The sequence below is a fragment of the Rana temporaria genome, chromosome 9 (genome assembly GCF_905171775.1).
Source record: "Rana temporaria chromosome 9, aRanTem1.1, whole genome shotgun sequence".
Taxonomy (NCBI): Eukaryota; Metazoa; Chordata; class Amphibia; order Anura; family Ranidae; genus Rana; species Rana temporaria.
Window position 1 is genome coordinate 126,493,713 of NC_053497.1, and position 22,202 is coordinate 126,515,914.

The window sequence follows — 22,202 nt, forward strand, 5'->3', positions numbered from 1 at the left end:
GAATACTTACCCGGATTCTTTCGATTTTGTCGATGAAGAAATCCGATAGTTCATTACAGAACTCTTGGGTGTCTGAATTGGGGACTTCAAGACATCCCGGATTCATGGTCTGGGTGACCATCTTGAAGAGTTCTCGGGGGCGGTTCATGGCGCTGTTAATCCTCATAGAAAAATGATGTTTCTTGGCTTTGAAGATTTTTGCCTATTGCCTTGTAGATGATGAGGTTATCTTCTGAAGGGCTTCTTTTCCAGGCGGCTTCCGCCCTTCTGCGCTCTTGCTTCAGTAGGGACTGCTGGTTGTTGAACCAGCCGGACTTTTTTTTCCGGATGTGGACTTTGCGTTTCGGTGCTACTAAGTCGGCTGATTGTAGCAGAGCTGCATTTATGGCATCCAGTGTATCTGAGGCTGTTAACTGAGGATAAATAGTTTCGATTCGGTTTCCCAAGGTAGATTTGAAGAGTTCCGAATGGAGCTTCTTCTGAGATCTAGCCCAGTGTATTGTCACCGGCTTGGGTGCTTTTATAACTGGTGGAATTTTGGAAATTATGAAATGAATTGCATGGTGGTCTGTCCATGGCAAAGGTTCATTTCCCAAAATGTTTATTTTCAGATTTTGTCTGAAAATTAGGTCGAGTGTGTGACCTGAAGCATGCGTGGGTCCGCATATAAATTGCTGTAGTCCTAATCCTTCCAGGTGATCGATGCAGGCATCCGCAATGGGATCCTGTGAGGAGTTGGCCCACAGATTGAAGTCCCCGAGCAGCAAAAGATGTTTGATGTTAAGGGTATAAGTGGATATGAACTCCGTTAATGATGGTAGAAGCTGCGATTTTGGCCCAGGTGGCCTGTAGCAGAGGAGAATGTGAACAGTCTCCTGGGGGTTAGTTTGAAGTTGAAGAGTAAGGGTTTCCATAAATGGAAGAGGATTTTGAAGGACCGGCTTAGTGATTGCAATATGAAACTTATGGATCACCGCCAGGCCTCCTCCTCTTTGCCCTATTCTGTTTTCCGTTATAATTCGATAATTTTCTGGCACCAATTCTCCAAGAATGGTGTTGCAGTCGTCTGAAAGCCAGCTTTCTGTGATAAAGAGGCAGTCTAGATCGTTTTGTAGTAAGAAATCGTGGATTTCTGATCGGTGTTTTACTGCCGATCTTGTGTTGATCAAAGCACATGATATGTGCTTGAGCTGGGTTAAATGGTTGAAATTTTTGATGGTCGATCGTTGATCGAATCTCAAAAGTTGGTCTATTTTTAAGGCCTTTTTGGTGACGGCTGGTAATACTGTTGCGAATTGTCTCAGACCCCAAATCGTTTCTGCAGAGTATCGCAGTTTAACCATTGTTGCCAGTCACCGGGGGGGGGGGGGGATTAATTGCAATAGAGGGAAGATTCGCTGAATCCTCTCGCTTGGCCTTGGTCCAGAGGAAGGCAAAAAAACCCTGGCAGTGCTAAGCCAATTTGCTGCCGCAGGGAAAAAAATTCCTTCCTGATCCCTGAAAGGCGATCGGACGAAACCCTGGATCAAGTACTGTTTGGAATGGGGGGGAAGGGGGGAAGAAGGGTGTCACTGTAGCTGAGGAGTACCAAGATGGCCGCCGACCGGGCCACAGGCCTCAGGTTTGGGGGCTGTTTGGCTTGGTGGGTATGAGCTGGTTGTTAATCCAGGGGAGGATGGGATCCTCCAGGGATAGGGGGATGATCCCTGACAATTCCAGGAAAATTTCCAGGCTGTCAGTGCTCCTTTTTGCGGCGCGCCGCTAGGCCACGGCTGAAGCCGCGGTCTTTCCTAATTGCGGCGGCCGTGAATAAGGCCTGGTCTGGTGCGGATGCGGGAAAGAGCCGCAGATCGCCAGAAAAAAAAGCGCTGCTATGCGCGGCGGGTGGCCGGGGTGATTATGGGTGACTGATTGGGGTGCATGCGGCTCTAAGAGAAGGTAAACAGCCGCAATTTGGATCGCTGGAGTGGCTGTCCTGAAAAGGATGGTCACTAGCGATTCCTGGGGGTGGAAAGATGGCCCTGAAAGACAGGGTCTTACCTGAAGAGAGGGGCCCACGAAGGGAAGGAAGGAGCCGGTCCTATGGGCTGCAAGTTGATTCATGCAGCAAAGATTGTAGGAGCCTGCCTGTCTGCGGTGTCTAGCTGGCTATCTGTCTGGTCCCTGGAGAGAGCAGACTCGTCGGGAAGCGTCCTACTCCCTCACTGAACTGACACTGACTGATTATCCAGCTAAGCCTTGTCAGCTGTGATGAGCTCGGGTGTGTTCAGGCTCTGTGGATCATTAACACTATTAATACTATTAACACTATTTGACACTATTTTGGGACCATTCACATTTATACAGCGATCAGTGCTATAAAAATGTACTGGGTACTGTGATAATGTCACTGGCAGGGAAGGGCTTAACACTAGTGGGCGATCAAGGGGTTAAATGTGTTACCTGGGGAGTGATTCTAACTGTAGGGGGAGGGGACTCACAAGGGGAGGAGACCGATCGGTGTTCCTCTGTTTACACACACAGATCCAGGTCCCTGCTCTATTACCGACAATCGCGGGTGCCCGGCGGACATTGTGGCTGCCGGGCACACGCACCTGCTCCCAAGCGACTCTAGGCAGCCGGGAAGCCCAGGACGTCATATGAAGCCCGCCCAGGATGGGAGATCCCTCCTGCAGACGTCATATTTCTATGGGTAGGGAAGTGGTTAAAAATAGTTGTATGTTATACTTTAAGCTCAAGCCAAACTCTTCTGGTTCTGAAGCACAGTGGGTCAGCCTGATTATTACATGGTTGCAGGGGGATCCCCAGTCTTGGGCTTTTAGTCTCTCCACAGATGACCCAGCCAGAGGGTCAGTTGAAGACTTTTTCAAGGCCATGGGTTGATTATATGATGAACCATGATGTTGCCCACTCAGCAGAATCTAATCTTAGGTCATTACATCAGAGGAGATTGGGTCCTGATCCTAGACCTGCATCCAGAATTGCATTAAAACCGCTGACCAGTCCATGTATAACTCTTATGTGGCCAGTACCAGTCACGTGCCTTTATTCCAGTCCTATTCAGATTCTGCTCATGACAACGTTTCCAAATGTGACTACAGTTTACATAACCATGTACCTTTATATGACTGTTATAACAAAAGACACTGACAAGTCTATTGAATTCTCTACAGGCCACCACTCCAGCCAATTGCCACAGCCTGAACCGTCTCAGGGTGACATTTATTCCTATTACAAGGAATGTAAACATCCCTTGTAATAGAAAAAAAGCATGACAGGACCTCTTAAATGTGAGATCTAGGGTAAAAAATACCTCAGATCTAACATTTACACAAACATGCAATAAAAAATAAAATAAACAATGAAATGTCTTTTTTTTTTGCAAAAAAATAGTTAAAATTACCCTTTAAGACCATTGAGTGGAGGTGACGTTTGACTTTGCTTTCATCGTCCAATGGGGTGGAGCTGAGCGGGGGCCATCTTTCCATCACTCGGCATCCAGCCTGTGAGGAGAGAGGACCCGATCGTCTCTGATGGCTCCGGTAACCGCCAGAGCCCGCCAGATCTTGCGGCAAATCCGCCGCTGAGACCACTTTTATCTAAAAGCAGACTGCCCGCTGTTGAAGAGGATACCGGGGTTATGGCAGCTAACTGCTGCCATAGCAACGTTATTCCACTTCAAGTAGCTACCATATAATGATGACAGGCGGTCCGCAAGTTGTTAAAGTGTAACTCCACTTTTGCTGAGAAAAATACATTCCCCTCTGGGTGATCTATGTACATTACAAGGATTTTAACAAACTGTTGCAGATTCGTACCTTTTGTTATTCTGAAGAAATCCCTGTATATTTGTCTGTGTCCATGTTCAGAAATGAATCTAATGGGAGTGGGTTCTTAATTATCAACCAGCTGCTGCACCTGCAAAGCTCTAATGAGGAAAATTGCAGAGTCTGCTCAGCATACGTGAAATCCTATTGGGAGTATCTTACCAAAAATGTCATTTTTGTTGCAGGGAATGCCTGAAATCTGACATGTACCTTGACTTCTGGGATCAGTAAACAAATCACACAAGCAGGAAATCACATATCTCTGGGGTGTTCCATACACATTCTGCGTACAGAGCATCTCCAGGTAGCCGTATTGCATTGCATTTCACAGAAAATTACAAAGCTGTAGATTTAAAAGGAAAGGTAATTTTTAATAACATTCAGGGCCAGTTCACACCAGATGCAGTTCCGTTCAGTTCCGTGCGCTTTTTTTCTGCACAAAATGCATTCACAGTGTTTTCCATGTATTCCAATGGCTTTAGTTGGTTCTAGTTCACACCTCAGGCCTTGTACACACGAGCAGACATGTCCGATGAAAAAGGTCCGCGGACCGTTTTCATCGGACATGTCTGCTGGGAGCTTTTGGTCTGATGTGTGTACACACCATCAGACCAAAATCCCCGCGGACAGAGAACGCGGTGACGTAGAAGACACCGACATTCTCTGACACGGAAGTTCAATGCTTCCACGCATGCGTCAAATCAATTCGACGCATGCGCAGGATTTCGGGCCGCTGGTTATACGTCATAACCAGCGGACATGTCCGATGAGTCGTACATGCTAAGAAACTTTTGTCCGCTGGAAACCTGTCCGCTAGGCCAGGAAACATGTCCGCTAGGCTGTACACACGGTCGGACATGTCCGCGGAAACTGGTCCGCAGACCAGTTTCAGCGGACATGTTCAGTCGTGTGTACGAGGCCTTACAGTGAGTTTCTGCACTGGAAACTGACTGAATGGTGTGAACTAGAGCCATTGGAATACATGGAAAAAACTGTGCATGCATTTTCAGTGCAGAAAAAATGCACACGAAACTGTATGGAACTGCGTCTGGTGTGAACTGGCCCTCAATTACAATATGACTTGTGTCGCAATTGTATATGCTATATTATTATTTTTTTATTTGCTATTCTTTTTTTCCACGAAAGTGGAGTTACCCTTTAAGATATATGGCATAAAATAACAGAATACAGAATTTAAGGCTGTGTTCAGAATACAACAGCTTCAGTCAGTTTCTGTGTTACCTTTTATTTAGAAAAACATATTTTGCACAATAAAATAGAGGGATGAAAATAATAAATATGCACATTAACTTATGCTTTATAAAAAAAAAAAAAAAAAACATTTCCTGGTGCAGAACTGAACTGTTTTTAGTGTGCACTTATTCTTTAATATTTTACTATTCAACCAATTGAAGTCTAATGGAACCTTAAACACGTTAGACAGGCAGGTCATGCCCATTTCACCTTTATATTTTTTTGCAATGCACCCCCTTTAAAAAAGGTTCAGTTTCTTGTATAAATTACCCTATAGCCAATTTAGGCAGTAGCTGTCCTCTGACAACACTACAGTGTGTATGCAATCTGGTATTCCCACCATCCCATAGATGAAAAAATTTAAATTGCCTGTCTCTGGTTGACTTAGGCCCCATACACACGAGAGGATTTATCCGCGAATACGGTCCAGCGGACCGTTTCCGCGGATAAATCCTCTCGAGGATTTGTGCGGATTTCCATGCGATGGAGTGTACTCACCATCGCATTGAAATCCGCGCCGAAATCCTCTGGCGATGACGTGTCGCGCCTTCGCCGCGATTATGACACGGCGACGTGCGCGACGCTGTCATATAAGGAATTCCACGCATGCGTCGAATCATTACGACGCATGCGGGGGATCCCTTCGGACGGATGGATCCGGTGAGTCTATACAGACCAGCGGATCCATCCGTTGGGATGGATTCCAGCGGATAGATTTGTTTAGCATGTCAGCAAATATTTATCTGCTGTAATCCATCCCAGGGGATAAATATCCGCGGAAACAGATCCGCTGGAGTGTACACACCATAGGATCTATCCGCTGAAACCCATTCGCTGGGATTTTTCAGCGGATGGATTCTATCGTGTGTATGGGGCCTTATGTTCACCTATCTAAGCCCAAGAGCAGAAATGTTATATATTGCATCTTATTTTTTTTTTTTATGGTGCTGGTCTACAGTAATATGGATATGGAGACATGCACCACCCTCCTCAGCAGCCAGCAGGGGGGAGATCTACACTACAGGTAGGCACTGTGCAGTAGGAGGAGTGGAGAGATTATCTTTTATTAAACTGCTCAGAAAAGTTATTTCTCCTGGCACTGAGGGAGTTAGAGAGAGAGCTCCTCTGACTGAATATTTTCCTGCCAGCTGGAGACCATACCAAGCGGAGATCCGAGACTGAGACTGAGGACAACCGGACAGCACTGGAGACTGGAGCATCCACTCACCCTGCAAGAGGTCAATGCAGCTTCCCAGGGACTGGTGAGAGGGCCATTCGCCCAATGTTTATACTGCCAGCAAAGACTGAGCCACTGAGAGCAGGACTTCAAGTGTACCCAATCCATAACAAACCCATACTGCACTCTGTACCGCACTTATTTCAAGCCTAGATTGCACCTATACCAACTTTATACCGCATTTTTACCACATATGAACCATATCTATCTATCCTGCCTCCACCTAACAACTGTTCTTTTATTTTCTTTATGAGCTCACCCCCACAGTTATTACCCTTTGTTTCACTTGATCCTCCCTCCTAGATTGTAAGCTCTAACGAGCAGGGCCCTCTAATTCCTTCTGTATTGTATTGTAAATGCACTGTCTGCCCTACTGTTGTAAAGTGCTGCGCAAACTGTCAGCGCTATATAAATCCTGTATAATAATAATATCTACCTTGGTCCTGTGCTGAGACTATACCATAATTATACTGTATCTATACTGCATGCAGATTAACTGGGAATGTTAAGTGCACCAATGCTCTTAAAGGACCCCAACAATAGCCAGCAGAAGGACACCTCAAAGGACTGCCCCCTCCCATAATAATTATTCTGCAAGCCCCCTTTGTTCCCCTGCCCCTTCTGCTACCATCCTCCTTTTCATTTGGACAGTGCATGCATACCCAATAACTCTAGGTTTAGCATTGCCACCATCAATGCACTCTGGCAGTATAGTTCCACTCAGTAGATTAAACCTTACTGAATAATTTACCACCAGTGAGGGTTACATTTGCTGTTTTATAACTATTTCCCATAGTCTTTTTTTATTCACGTAAAAGGGAAATAGCATACATATTATTTCATATTTAACACTTGCATCCAGCAGATGGAACTTTGTGTTAGGTCTATTTAAAAGAAAATATACCAGTGTGGGTCAGAGGGTCACATCCTCTACTTTGTTGGCAGAAACACCAACTTCTTAAGATTATATGATTAAAGTAGTTTACCAGAAAGTATAAAGTTTGAGTTGTTTTTCCTTCTTGGAAAGTGAAGTGTCATGAATGCACCCTTTAATAGCTATTTATTTATTTATTTATTTATAAAACACAGAATTTGTACAAGGAAGTAAATGATTCAGGCAATAAACTACAAAAAGTCTGAACACTTGCAAAAAATTTAAATTTACAAAAAATCATTATAGTTTCTCTCTAATATTGTAACCTAGACATTATAATGTAAGTCATACTGTATAGCCCTAAAGTCAACATTTTTTTTTTAAAAATAACAAACATGTTATACTTACCTCCACTGTGCAGCTCGTTTTGCACAGAGTGTCCCCGAACCGTGTCTTCTGGGGTCCCTCGGCGGCTGTCTCAGCTCCTCCTCGCAAAAGCTTTCTACCTTCATGTGAGCGAGCTTGCATGGTGGAAAGCTTTTGCGAGTGCGTTCCCGTGATACAGCGGTGGCCATAGCCACCGACTGTATCACTCGGCCCCGCCCCCCAGCACGCCGCGTCATCCGCTGTGATTGACAGCAGCGCCAGCCAATGGCTGCGCTGCTATCAATCCGCCCAGCCTAGCCAATCAACGGCCAGGCTGGGAACTCAAGAACATTACATGGACGCGCCCGAGAGTTTCGAATGGTCAGGTAAGTAAAACGGGGGCTCGGTGGGGGGGGGGGGGCGGTACCATTGGATGTTTTTTCACCTTAATGCATAGGATGCATTAAGGTGAAAAAACATTTACCTTTACAACCCCTTTAAGGTTTCATTCACACATTGTGGCATGTGTTGTGGCAATGCACTTGCTCTATGTGTGGTGTGTTGTGGTTCCATTCATTTTAAACAAAATCCAATGCAATCTACAGTATAAGTTAACACGTGATTCAGTGTGCACCACAACAGCATTGCTGTACTTTTATGTTACTAAAAAGAGACTGAAGAAGTAGCCAGCACACCAGTGACTTGCAACGCCTTTTATCTGGAAGTTAGTGGTGTGCTGTCTTCTTCAGTTTCTGGGATGCAGGGTGCCTCTGCTGCCATTTTGTGTTTAGAACAACCTAATCTTTAATTTCTAGGTTTGGTCTCACAAGGACAGCTAGTAAAAGGAAGTCTCACCAATGGATCACAGACCAGTTCCATTGAAAAAAATAATAGACTTTATGAAAGCTGCACCATGTCTACTGATTCTGTGGAGTGGTTGAATGGTTCCCAGAGCTTATTCTTGGCTGGATGGTTCCCATAGTTCATGATAAGTTACATATGAGCAACTCTGAACGGTAACCACTGTAGGATAAATTATCCTTTCCTTATTTACTGTATATAAAAGTTGTTACAGTTTTCATTTCAAGAGAAAGACATTCCATAGATTGGCTATTGGAGACCAAGGTGGCCAAAAAAGAGTAACTCCAGTTTTATATTTAATACCTAGCTAGTAGTGGAGGCCCGTCCATATGGGCGCAATTTTTTTTTTAGAAGCACGGGATTAGAGCCTGAGGCTCTAAGTGGTTTAAAAAAGGGTGGGCTTTGGGCGCAGAGCACTGTGCCTCAAGCCCATCCAGTTGTGTGACAATAGTGAATTAATATTTGCTATTGTCTTCCTGATTCTCCTCCCGGCCAATCAGGAAGCGGGTCTTGAGACCCGTCACCCAATTGGCTGAGAGAAGAAGCGATCCTATTGGCCGCCAGGGAGGAGGAAGGAGGAGACATAGGGGAAGCAGCTAAAGCCGAGGAGAAGATGCTGGGTGAAGCCGCCACCCACCGCCCATGGAAAGCAATACCTAGCCCTAGATGGTGTAAGTGCGGGGCTGGTGACCAACCAGAGGGGTGCCTCTGACCTGACCAGGTGGGGTTTGGGGGTGGCAGCGGGTTGGATTGTTTGCTGCCCCCCAAAAAATACCACCAGCTGCCACTGCTAGGTGGGCTAACACAGGGTATAGGGACTCACCTTCTTTGCATGAATGTTTCATGCAGTACACTTAGCAACTATCTAAAGCGATCTCTCAGGCTTTCATGTCTTTGATTAAACTTAAAGCTTTTGGAACAGTCAGCATCGTACAACCATTTCTTGTCCCAGCAGACTGTGCTGTTAAGCCCCCTCTCCCCCCATTGCTCTCCACAGTATTCCCAGCAGGAGTGAAGATGGAAGTACAGAATTTGCTGCAACGCTTCAACTTTTTTTACATCTTCACATAAAAGCATCACAAATAGTGTGGGGTACAGTATAAGTTAACATGTTTCACGCTGCTTAGTAAGTGCTTACTGTGGGGCAAAGCATGTTAATTCTTACTGTACCCCCATACTTCTTTTATATGAAGATGTAATAAAAGCTGAAGAGTTGCAGCAAATTCCAGACTTCTTTCTTCACTGTGTACCTGCAGACGAGCTGTACTAGTGTAACAGCTCTGGAGAACGGGAGTGAACCACAACTGCGGTTAGCAAGGATTTCAATGCACTTCTCTATGTGAGAATTCAGTATTTTACCCCAGGCGTCACTCCAAACAGAACACAGGAGTTTTGGGATTCTCTACATCATCTCTCTCTCACATAAGGGAATGTATTGAGCTACAACATGCGACCAAACCTTAGCCTTTAAAAGTATACGATATACACGTGAAGATTCCAAATGCACTTCGGAATGCAAGTGATTATTAGTACGGGACCCCAGGCGTCACTCCAATCAGGGAACAGGAGTTTGGGGGTTCTCTACATCATATCACTTCTACATAAAAAATGCATTAGGCCACTAAGGGTATAGGTATGAAATACCTTCAACCCATAGCATAGAAGAGTTTAGGCGAACATGTTCAGTAACTTAGGGCATATGCCCATAAAAAAGTAACAACTTATGTCAAGCACATAGTAAATAGGTATTATGATGGCAATTAATAGTTGCATAGGAGAGGCAAATATAGCTCAGGTAATTTGAGTATGTATGTCCCTTTAAGATACTGCACAGCGATCAGCTGAAGACAGTAAGTAATCCCAAGCAGTGCGGTAGTATAATGTAAAAGTAGCTTCAAATACAATACTTAGAAAAGGTCTATATGATCAGGGTATTTCTAGAGTAACAATGTAACAAAGCAATGGTACTTATCCGTTTGCAGAGGATCAGTGTTCTCCAGTAAGCAGGTATTGCAGCAGCTAAGGAATTCTGCAGTGCAGGGTCTGCTGGTGGGGGATATCTTAGGGGGTCCCCAGTAATGCCAGTACGGAGGGTAGCGTCAATCCAGTATGGCAAGCTCTTCAGGATAGGGACAGGTGGTACCTGCAGCTTGGTAGCCAAGCTGGCTACGGCCGACAATAATAGAACAGTGTGCAGTCTGCACACTGTTCTGTTTAAAGGACCCATGCAGGTATGCCGAATCCAGCGCTGAGTACGCTCGGCACTTCCGTGTTTCAAGCTGGAACGCATGCAGCGCCAGGCGATGAAGTCGCGTGTGTCGTGCTCACTGGTCCCCGTTGTGTTCTGGGAGCCGTGTGTTCCCCAGAACACGAGGGGGGGGGGGGGGTCTGACGTCCTGCCCGCAGTCTACCCGCAGACTGTGTGGCCGGAAGAGGGTGCAAATACCTGTATTTAGACAGGTATCTGCACCCCCCCTTCCCCCTGAAAGGTGTCAAATGTGACACCGGAGGGGGGAGGGTTCCCATGAGCGGGGAGCTCCACTTTAAACCTGTCTTGTGACTTGTTAAACCATCTCTGTTCATTTCTGTATGTCAAATATTGTTCTATAGACAGTAATAAGCTAAAACATTGTAAAACAAGATGGGGATACTGACCAACTGAACCTAGAAGTGTCTTGTGTATTGATTTCTAAGAGGCAATACAGAGAAACAGGAAGACAGCAGTGAGCATAGTTTACAAGCTACACCCTTCACCCTTCTGTGCCAGTTCCTTTTCGGCAGCAAAACAAAATGTATGCCATTCTGCAAATTTGTTGTCATTATCCGTCTCTGTAATTATTGGAAACCGTATATATAAGGGGCGGCATATATAATATAATTTTTAGCAGAGGCCCTACAAAATAAAATGGTGGGTGTTGCAAGTTTTTTTTTGTCACACTGTATTTGCGCAATGGTTTTACAAAGGCATTTTTTTTTTTCATGAATTTAACAAGTAAAAATGTTTTGTATAATGTGAAAGATCATGTTACGCTTTAAAATTGTGTCTGCCCATGGAATAGCGGCAAACTACAGTGCTTAAAATTCTCCATAGGCAACACTTTAAATGCCTTAACAGGTTACCAGTTTAGAGCTACACGAGCTCAGGTGCTAGAATTATTGCTTTCGCTCTGACGTTCGCGACAATACCTCATATGTGTGGTGCGATTACCGTTTAAATATGCGTAAGGGAGTAACCTATGCATTCACATTAGCAAGTACACAAAGTGGGATGGCGTTGAAAATTTATTTTTACACTTTTTTTTTTTTACTTTTATTGCTATGACACGGGATGAACCTTTGTGACACTATGGGCTTTTGACAGGTCCACTTTATGGAGATATCTGAGGTCTATTAGACCCCAAATCTCTCCTCTAGCCTCCAATGCAGATTGACTGCTGGTGGCCAGGTAAACAGAGGCCAAACCGGTAGTGACAACATAACTCTTGACTCCCAGTTTCTGGGGGATATAGAAAGAGAGAGGAATGACGTCAGTTCCTCCCTCTCTGCGCAGAGCAGCTATCCCCGCCAGCTGAATCGATCCTGGGCAACACGATCGTATGGTAGAGTCTGGGAGAGGCGGCAGAAGGGGGGTGGGACCCTTTCTGCTCCCCACAGAAGTGATAGAGGGGCTAATTGGCCACTCAGATCACTTCTGCATGAAAGAGAATCGCCAGCTAAGAACAAACATATCTGAATGATGCCTGTAGGTGCAAGCATCATTCCAATATTACCCATTATAACCGGGGGATGTCCTCCCGTTGGAAAGTGGTTAAAGTGGAATTGCAGCTTACAGACTTCAATGGCCCATCTGTTATGAACACTCCCGTCTCTCTCCTGACACAGGGGAGCCGTATTATGTGACTGGACCGGCATGGCCTGAAAATAGGTAGGCATACAGTATAAGGCTGTGGCGCTACCTCAAAAAAAAACAAAAGATACCGGTACATATAATTCTCTTCTAAAATCAAATTGGAAATCTAAAACCTCTGATTATATATAGATTATAACTGAAACATGATTAACAATCAGAGGTTTTAGGTTCCCAATTTGATTTTAGTAGAGAATTATATGTATCTTTTGTTTTTTTGAGGTAGCACCACACCCTTTTTACATAGCCTTATCCACTTAAAGCGGTGGTTCACCCTACTAAAACATTTTTTTTTATAGCATTAAATTAGGCATAGTAGCGCGAGCTACAGTATGCCTGTATTGATTTTTTTTAGCCCCGTACTCACTGTGCAATCCTATATAGAAGATTCCGACTCCCCGCAGGGAATCGGCGTTCCTATCAAGAGGAAGGATGATTGACGGCCGGCTATGGCACGTCACGCTTCTCCGGAAATAGCCGAAATAGGACTTGGCGCTTCACGGCGCCTGCGCATAGTCTGTGCGCAGGCGCCGTATAGCGCCGTGAAGAGCCGAGACCTGTTCCGGCTATCTTCGGGGAGCGTGACGTGCCATAGCCGGCCGTCAATCATCCTCCCTCTTGATAGGAACGCCCATTCTCCGAGGGAAGTCAGAATCTTCTATATAGGATTGCACAGTGAGTACCGGGCTAAAAAAATCAATACAGGCATACTGTAGCTCGCGCTACTATGCCTAATTTAATGCTAAAATGTTGTTAGTGTGGGTGAACCACCGCTTTAAGTATTCAATTTTAAAGGGGCAGCTTCACTCATTTATACATTGATAGTTTGGCACCATTTCTTGTCACTTTATCAACACAATTTAGGTATACAGTATACATCTTTCTTACACATATTAGTTAGCATAGGTGTTAAGAGGGGACGTTTTTAAGTCTAGTTATGTGTAACAGTACCCCTGCTCCCACAAGGCAAAGGTGCTAGTGCTAGAAGACTGTGGTAACAGCAGGTTCATGTGTATGCACATAATAACAAACATCTTACCCTAACAACTTTAAATGCATTCAAAGTTACTTGATTGCAGACATTTTAAAATCTTTTTAAAGTCCCAACTGTTAAAAAATATATGGACTTCCCAAATGATTTTTTTTTATTATTGGTATCCAGGATTCTCCTGCAACGCCCTTTTGTTCCTAATTTCATTGTGATTTTTGGGAACAGCAACAAACCGTCTTCTTTGGAGGATTTGTGGAACACCAAAGCCATTGTCCCACAGATATTCTGGGGACAGGATCTTGGTTGGCTTGTGGTAAAGAAAATATTTATTCAGATAGCTTTCGTCATGCCAGATGGCTTCAATGCTGTTGTTCTTATCAGTCATCATGGCGTTATGGCAGAAATTGGTTAATTTGTAGACTTCTTCCACTGTACCGCCAAAATACCCTCCTGCATAATAGAAATCCCCCTCATCTGTAGGAATGTAAGCTGTTGACTGCTGTCTTCGTTCATAAGTGAAACTGCCACGTTGTGCATTGTAAAAACTAGGATGTAATGTGCCAAACACATCACTTAATATTTCCACCCCAACGGAGTCAGTGAATCTCATGTCTACATCCACGCAAACCAAATAATCCACTTCCTTGTAGAAACGTTGATATGCATGATCACGGATCATCTCCATGCGCCTCATAGACACTTCCTGCCATCGTTTATAACTGGGTACTTCTAAGATGACCAGCTGCCTCCCCTCAGGGAGAGTGAAGTTGGAAGTGTCATTAGCACGGTCTGTGAATACATAATAGTTGACTTTATGCCCCACCATGAAGAACTGTTCGGCAGTTTCAATGAAGGTCTTGATGAAGACTGTGTACCTGAAAAACAGGTCAACGCATCTTTATATTAAGACATTTATAAAATAGATTTAACAGGTTACACTTTGTAACAGACATTTCAATTACCTGATTGATAACAAATTGATTAATGTTATTAGCCCTTATTCTGCACTGACACCCCCACACAACCACTTTGATGGTTTTTAGCAGTTTTTTTGCTATTTATTTGTGTTATACATTTGTAGATGTCTTCCTGTAGGTCATGTGAAATAAGGGGTCCTCTTCGTAAATGGAGAGGATCTCTGATGTTGTCAGCAACACTCTCTGTATCATTACACTGTGAGTGCAAGGCACTGAGGATACATCCCTACACTGACAGTGCGGGGGCGTCAGCGGTAAAGCACTGCTAGTTTTAGCGGTGCTTGACCGTCATTTTAGAGGTGCTTTTCGTCCACTAGCGGGTGCTTTTAACCACCGCTAGCGGCCAAATAAAGGGTTAAAAGTGCCCGCAAAGCGCTGCTTTGCAGGTGCTTTGGCAGCGTTGCTCATTAATTTTAATGGGCTGGGGCACTTTAGGAGCGGTGTATGCTCTGGAGCCCACACACAATCGTTTTTAATGACCAATTAAAAAAATGGCATTTTTCTCATCATGAAAAGGCCTGGTTCACACCTATGCATTTTTTAGTGCGTTTTTAGTTTTGCAGAGCCACACTACAGTCCATTTAACATGGTTTCCTATGGATGTAGTTCACATCTGTGCATTTTATGGAAAGGGTCAGGGACTTTTTTATGGTTTTTGGTTCTATAGACTTCAATGGATGAAAAGTATGTATTGAAAAATGCGAAATGCACCTGGAATATGCAAACTGCCTCTCCTTGTTCATGAGTTGCCCTTTCCAATGCTAGCACACAAATTAGTCCAAAAATTTGAGATTTTGTAAATGTTTTACTTACTTTTTAATAGCAAAAACAGTAATGCCAATACGGACATTTCTCTGATGGAACTGTGCATTCAGAATATCACTGTTATAACTGCCATTCCATATGATTGGAGCAAGCCAAGGTGTTGTCATCAAGATATCTGGCCTCCTAGAGAACACAGAAAGAACATTGTACTGGAGTTTAGAGGATATGCAAACATAATATTTCACAGACTTAGCCCCCGTTCACACCAGTGAGACTTGTCATGCGATTTGGCAGGTCAAATCGCATGACAAGTTGCACCCTATTGTCGGCAACGAAGCTGTTCAAATTGGTGTGTCGATGACTTTGCGGTGCCGCACTGATTTAAAAAAGTAGTTCCTGCACTACTTTTGGCGATTTCCAGTGCATAAATATCTGTGCATGAAGTCGCACAGATGTCAGCCAAGTTTTACCTGAAGTCGCACTAACATGCAGCTTTGAAATTGTTCGATTTCAAGTTCGTTGCCTGATTTCAAAGCCGCATGCAATGCGAACAAGGGCTTAAGAGAGTTCTAAGCTCACAAGATCTACAGATTATTATTATTATTAATATTATTCATGGTTTATATAGCGCAATGTCTGTCTAATTTTCTTTTAAATAACTTTTTTGTAATAAAGACGTTTAACTTTTAACTATGTGCCTACAAAGTCCAGTGTCAGTGTTCCCAAAATAGTATTTCAATGAGGAGAGGGAATCCTGGAAAAGCTGAGGCTCTCATGCACATCGCTGGATCTAGAGGAGGATCAGGTGAGTATTAGAGGAGTGCTGTAAGAGTAACACTATGCAGCATGGAATACATGAAGAACAAAAATATTCAACCTTTACAACCACTTTAAAAGAGAAGTATGGGATTTTTTCCCCCCAATACCTAGGTAGATGCAGCATCGGTCCGATGCAGCATCTGCCCCCCGCAGGCTCTAACACCAAGAACCGAGTGATTTAACACCACGATCACTTGGTTCTCAGAGCTCCCTGAGCAGAGAGCCAGTGACTGTCATTCGCCGGCTCTGCTCTGCCCGAATGCTGTGTTGTAGAGGGGCGGGAGCGGCCGGCTCAGGCTCTCAGCAACTTGTTGAAGGCCTGAGCCAGTCGAGGCATGTGGGCGGAGTCCCAGCTTCATGTCACAATCTTTCCCGAGCCTGGACTGGCTCAGGTTTCAGCCCGCTGTCTGCTGAAAATGGGTCACAGGAGTGCAGAACAAGCAAAACGGGTCACAGGAGAAGTACAGTCAAACAAGCTTTAAATATTATAGAACACCTCACTTTTTTATGGAATTTCTCATTTCGAATGTGTGGTGATTGCTCTGTAAGAAACGGATTTGTTTGTTTTTGTTTTCTTTTGTGTCATTTCACTAATAATAGTGTGGGGTATTTTTTCATTATCTTTTTTGAGTCAAAGCAGCACACCAGGGAGGTGGAGGAGAGCAAGGAACTGAAGATGCTTGGAGCAGGGAGTAGACACCCCACGCTATTTGCTGAGACGCCTTTTGAGTCCATGGAATATTTTTTATTTTGCCACAAGTTGCGGGAAAATTACAAACTTTTTTTTGCACAGAGTTGTCACTAAATGATATATTTCTCAAACCTGCCATGGGCTTATGTGGAATTTCACCCCAAAGTACATTCTGCTGCTTCTCCTGAGTATGGGGATACCACATATGTGGGACTTTTTGGGAGCCTACCTGCGTAAGGAGCCCTGAAATCCAATCACCACCTTCAGGATTTCTAAGGGCGTAAATTTTTGATTTCACTCCTCACTACCTATCACAGTTTTGAAGGCCATAAAATTCCAAGATAGCACAACCCCCCCCCCCCCCCCCAAATGACCCCTTTTTGGAAAGTAGACACCCCAAGGTATTTGCTGAGAGGCATGGTGAGTATTTTGCAGCTCTCATTTGTTTTTGAAAATGAAGAAAGAAAATCATTTTTTTTTTTCAATTTTCAAAACTTTGTGGCAAAAACCGAGATCTGCAAAATACTCACCATACCTCACACATGTGGTATCCCCGTACTCAGGAGAAGCAGCATAATGTATTTTGGGGTGTAATTCTACATATAACCATGGCATGTTTGAGCAATATATCATTTAGTGAAAACTTTGTGCAAAAAAATTAACTTATTAAAATGTAAACATTAAAAGTAATGTTTTTGGTTTGTCTTGTTCTGATGCTTTAACTTTATCCAGAAGACTTAGCTGATGGTATATTGTATACATACAGCATATAATACTGTTTGGGTATTTGGCTTTCATTTTCGACTACATTGAGACATTAAACTACTGTGTGTGTGTGTATGTATATATATATATATATATATATATATATATATATATATATATATATAATATATAGATAATTTGCTCAAAACTAAAAACAAAAACTTTAGGCTGCCAACACAACAAGAGGATAATTGTAAAGATTGTGAAATTAAAGTGTAGCGCCAATGACGACCCACCTGTTAAGGGGGGAAGATTGAGAAAATGAACCTTCTGCAAGTGTGCAGAAAGTCTAAGTGATATTGATTACAAGTATGTATCAATTAGTGTGCAAAAACACAGCTAAAAAAGCTGGTGAATGAGGCTCTCAGGGGCAGCACAGTGGTGCAGTGAGTAGCACTTTCGCCTAGCAGCAAAAGGGTCGCTGGTTCGAATCCCGACCACGACACCATCTGCTTGGAGTTTGCATGTTCTCCCTGTGCCTGTGTGGGTTTCCTCCGGGTACTCCGGTTTCCTCTCACACTCCAAAGACATGCTGGTAGGTAAATTGGATCCTGTCCAAAAAATTGGCCCAGTATATATATGTATATCTGTGTGTCCGAAGCATGTCGAGATCCTACGGGGTTAAATGACCGCACCAGCCAAGCAGACACTGGCTGGAAAAAGCGCCCAGAGGCGATTCAGTTCGCATGTGCAGCGCTATACAAGTCATTCATTCATTCATTCATAGTGAAAACCTGCCAGAGCACCCACTCATGTGATACTAAGTGCAAAAGAAGTAATTAAGTGTTATATAAATACAACAAATCTCAAACTCAGTGCACCTGTAGCAAATAATCCAAGTGACAAAATTCATGTGAAAAACCTATGAAAAAAAAGGGTTTAAATTAAAAACACCCTTCCTCAATATAATGAATGATTAGTCCATATCTGTGAAATTGGAAGAGAATAGTCCATAACACCCTTACTCAAACAATTCAACAGGGGTGTCCCCTGGATATATCGGAGGCGGATGCCAGCCAGGAGGAATTCCCGGACGATAATCTAGGGGGGTGATCGGCCCACACAAGCCCGTAAGACCCTCCCACCGTACAGTGAGTAGAGGGGTCCACCTTGTCTGGTAAGGGTACCATATTCATACTTAATACACGGTTGTGACCATTGGAGGATTGCATTCTTGAATTTCATATTGAGGCCCAGGAAGGAAAAACATATCCACACATTAGATGGACTAATCTTCTCCCTTACATCTATAGATCTATTGATCAAATGTGGGTACACCAAGATTAATGAATTGTTTGAGTAAGGGTGTTATGGACTATTCTCTTCCAATTTCACAGATATGGACTAATCATTCATTATATTGAGGAAGGGTGTTTTTAATTTAAACCCTTTTTTTCATAGGTTTTTCACATGAATTTTGTCACTTGGATTATTTGCTACAGGTGCACTGAGTTTGAGATTTGTTGTATTTATATAACACTTAATTACTTCTTTTGCACTTAGTATCACATGAGTGGGTGCTCTGGCAGGTTTTCACTATAGCCTGGGAGCCTCATTCACCAGCTTTTTTAGCTGTGTTTTTGCACACTAATTGATAAATACTTGTAATCAATATCACTTAGACTTTCTGCACACTTGCAGAAGGTTAATTTTCTCAATCTTCCCCCCTTAACAGGTGGGTCGTCATTGGCGCTACACTTTATATATATATATATATATATATATATATATATATATATATATATATACACACATACTTACCGGTATTTTTTTTTCTATTTTCATACATTCTTTATTTCACAAATAAACACATTTAATAAGGCTACATTTGTGACACTGGTGTCACAGATTTTTAGTGTATTGCCGCATACACATGATCGGTCAAACCGATGAGAACGGTCTGATGGACCATTTTCATCGGACCAAACCGATCGTGTGTGGGCCCCATCGGTTATTTATCTATAAGTTAAAAAAAAGCAATCTTGTTTTAAATTTAACCGATGGATACCTAACCGATCGTTTGTAGGCACATCCATCGGTTAAAAATCCATGCATTCTCAGAATCATAGGCGTGCGCACAGGGTGTGCCCAGGCACACACTAATCACCCCATGTGCATTAGTATTATCACTCTGTGTAGCAACAGGAACATGGGAAAGATCTCCCTCTTACCGGCTCTGCCATAAGAGAAGTGTTCATGCTCTTCTCTTTCACTGTGCTGGCAGGAAAATCAATGTTCCAGGGTCATATATATGTAGACACACACACATGCATGTGTGTTTGAGATTTAGGCCCCTTTCACACTGACACATTTTTCAGGTGGTTCAGAGCTAAAAAAAAGCGCTGCTATACCGCCTGAAAAAATTGTGCCCTGTAGTCTTCAATGTGGAAGCCCAAAGGCTTTCAGACTGAAGTGGTGCGCTAGCAGGACCGCTCCAAAAGTCCTGCTAGCTGCATCTTTGGAGCGGTATAGGAGTGGGGTGTTTACCGCTCTTATACTGCTCCTTCCCATTGAAATCAATGGGAAACCGCGGTAATACCGCCGGCAATGCGCCTCTGCAGAGGCGCATTGCCGGTGGTAGTAACCCTTTTTTGCGGCCGCTAGCGGTAATATCGTGGTAAATACGATGGTATAGCGGCGCTAAAAATTGCACCGCTATACCGTGACAGCACCTCCACTGCCCCGTGTGAAAGGGGCCTTAGGGTGCACACCCTAATGCAATAGGCTGCGCACGCCTATGCTCAGAATCAAGTCGACGCATGCTTGGAAGCATTGAACTTAGTTTTTTTCAGCACGTCGTTGTGTTTTACGTCACCGCGTTCTGACACGATCGTTTTTTTAACCAATGGTGTGTAGGCACGACTGACCATCAGTCAACTTCATCGGTTAACTGATGAAAACAGTCCATCAGACCGTTTTCATCAGATGGACCGATCGTGTGTACAGGGCTTATGTGTGAGGTAGTGACCTTGTTAGTGGTGAGTAGGCCTGCGGCAGCTTGTCTCGATGAGAGTCCCTTCATGTGAAAATTTTGGAGGTAGGCAAGAAGCTCTGTGCATAAAAACACTTTTTTCTTACCACTGCAGATGTAATAAACAACCCAGATATTATATTATGACACAGACTACAGCCCCCAGGACTAATATGTCTACAACTACCAACACCCTAGAAGAAGGGGGGGGGGGGTGGCAATCCCTGGAATTGCATTGGCTATGTTTTATGACACACAAATAAGGTGATCTTTGCCAACAAGCTGGCATTTTCAAGACTCCCTATTCACGTGCAGTGCTCCTCGGCTATCTATAATATCTTCAGTGGTCACAGAGCATTATGGGTGTCCAAAAATGAGAGCACATCAGAAGCTGTTGACTGCCTTCCTCTTGTTTAATATCAGTAGGGAGCACCCCCAAGCAGGCTGGTTGTGGGACACAGGGGGAGGACTCCTGTCTCTGAGGCCTTGTACACACGAGGAGACATGTGCGATGAAAACGGTCCGTGGACCGTTTTCATCGGACATGTCTCCTGGGAGCTTTTGGTCTGATGTGTGTACACACCATCAGACCAAAATCCCCGCGGACATAGAACGCAGTGACGTAGAAGACACCGACGTTCTCAAGCACGGAAGTTCAATGCTTCCACGCATGCGTCGAATCAATTGAGTGAGTGAGTGAGTGAGTAACTTGTATAGCGCAGCAAATGCGAACTTAATCGCCTCAAGGCGCTTGACATCCAGAGTTGTACAGATCTTTCAGAAGAGGTGGGTCATTAGCTTTTTCCTGAATGCCCGATGGTTTTAATTCGACGCATGCGCGGGATTTCGGTCCGCTGGTTAGACGTACTAACCAGTGGACATGTCCGACGGACAGGTTTCCAGCGGACAAGTTTCTTAGCATGCTAAGAAACTTTTGTCCGCTGGAAACCTGTCCGCTAGGCCAGGAAACCTGTCCGCTAGGCCGTACACACGACAGAACATGTCCGATGAAACTGGTCCGCAGACCAGTTTCATCGGACATGTTCGGTCGTGTGTACGGGGCCTGAGTCATCTAGCTGGATGTACCATTTCCGCTTGAGCCACTGAGCTCTGTAAACAGACATTTTGTAGCAAATCAGCTAAAATTAGCCTGCTAAACATGTAAAAAGATCCATCTGCTCCATGTAATATTGAATATTTACCGGATTTAAATTCTTAAAGAATGATCTCTTTGTTTAACTATATTTTTTGGCCTAATCATAAATAGTTACAATAATAAAAATAAAAAACCTATGCATTCCTCTTAACAGTCTTGTTGTGACTGATTTCCAATGATAAGTATGAGAATGAGAGAGAGATAAAGATGAAAGAAAAGGAAAGAAAAAAAAAAGATAAAGAAAAAAAAAAAAAGAAAAGAGACTAAAAAATCTGGTTCACATGCTACTGTAGGCTATGCTGTATAATCAACAAAACAAACTCACGGTGGTTTAAAGGTCTGTGGCTTGTCATACAAAATTCTGTAAAAAAACAAAAAAAAACATTATTATTATACAGGATTTATACAGTGCCGAAAGTTTACGCAGTGCTTTACAACCTGTGGGTAGACAGTACAAACACTATAATACAGTAGGAATCAGAGGGCCCTGTTCGATATAGCTTACAATCTAAGAGATATATCAGGTTAAAAGCTCATGTTGTGTTCAAATATTAGAGCTGTGTTTAAATAAGAAGGTCTCACGTGCATGGACAGTTTGAGCCTTAAAATATGCTCTAGCTCTAATTCCAGTGTTTATCCCCACCCAGTCAGCAACACGCACATGCACATATGACATATTCCATGAACACAGAATTTCCACTGAATTTCCACTGTACACGCTACCTGTAGGTTTCCTGGAAG

General features: G+C 43.6%; 1 protein-coding gene across 1 annotated transcript in view; it reads right to left on the reverse strand.

Moving 5' to 3' along the window:
• Positions 1-13,148: 13,148 nt before the first annotated feature.
• The window catches only part of LOC120914023 (histo-blood group ABO system transferase-like), a 177,918-nt gene continuing 168,864 nt past the window's right edge, over positions 13,149-22,202 (reverse strand). Inside the window, exons 5-7 of the mRNA XM_040324452.1 lie at positions 21,787-21,822; positions 15,108-15,242; positions 13,149-14,192 (exon numbers count right to left, since the gene is read on the reverse strand). Coding sequence (XP_040180386.1) covers positions 13,475-14,192; positions 15,108-15,242; positions 21,787-21,822 — 889 coding nt within the window. The 3' untranslated portion in view covers positions 13,149-13,474. The remainder of the gene's footprint in view (positions 14,193-15,107; positions 15,243-21,786; positions 21,823-22,202) is intronic.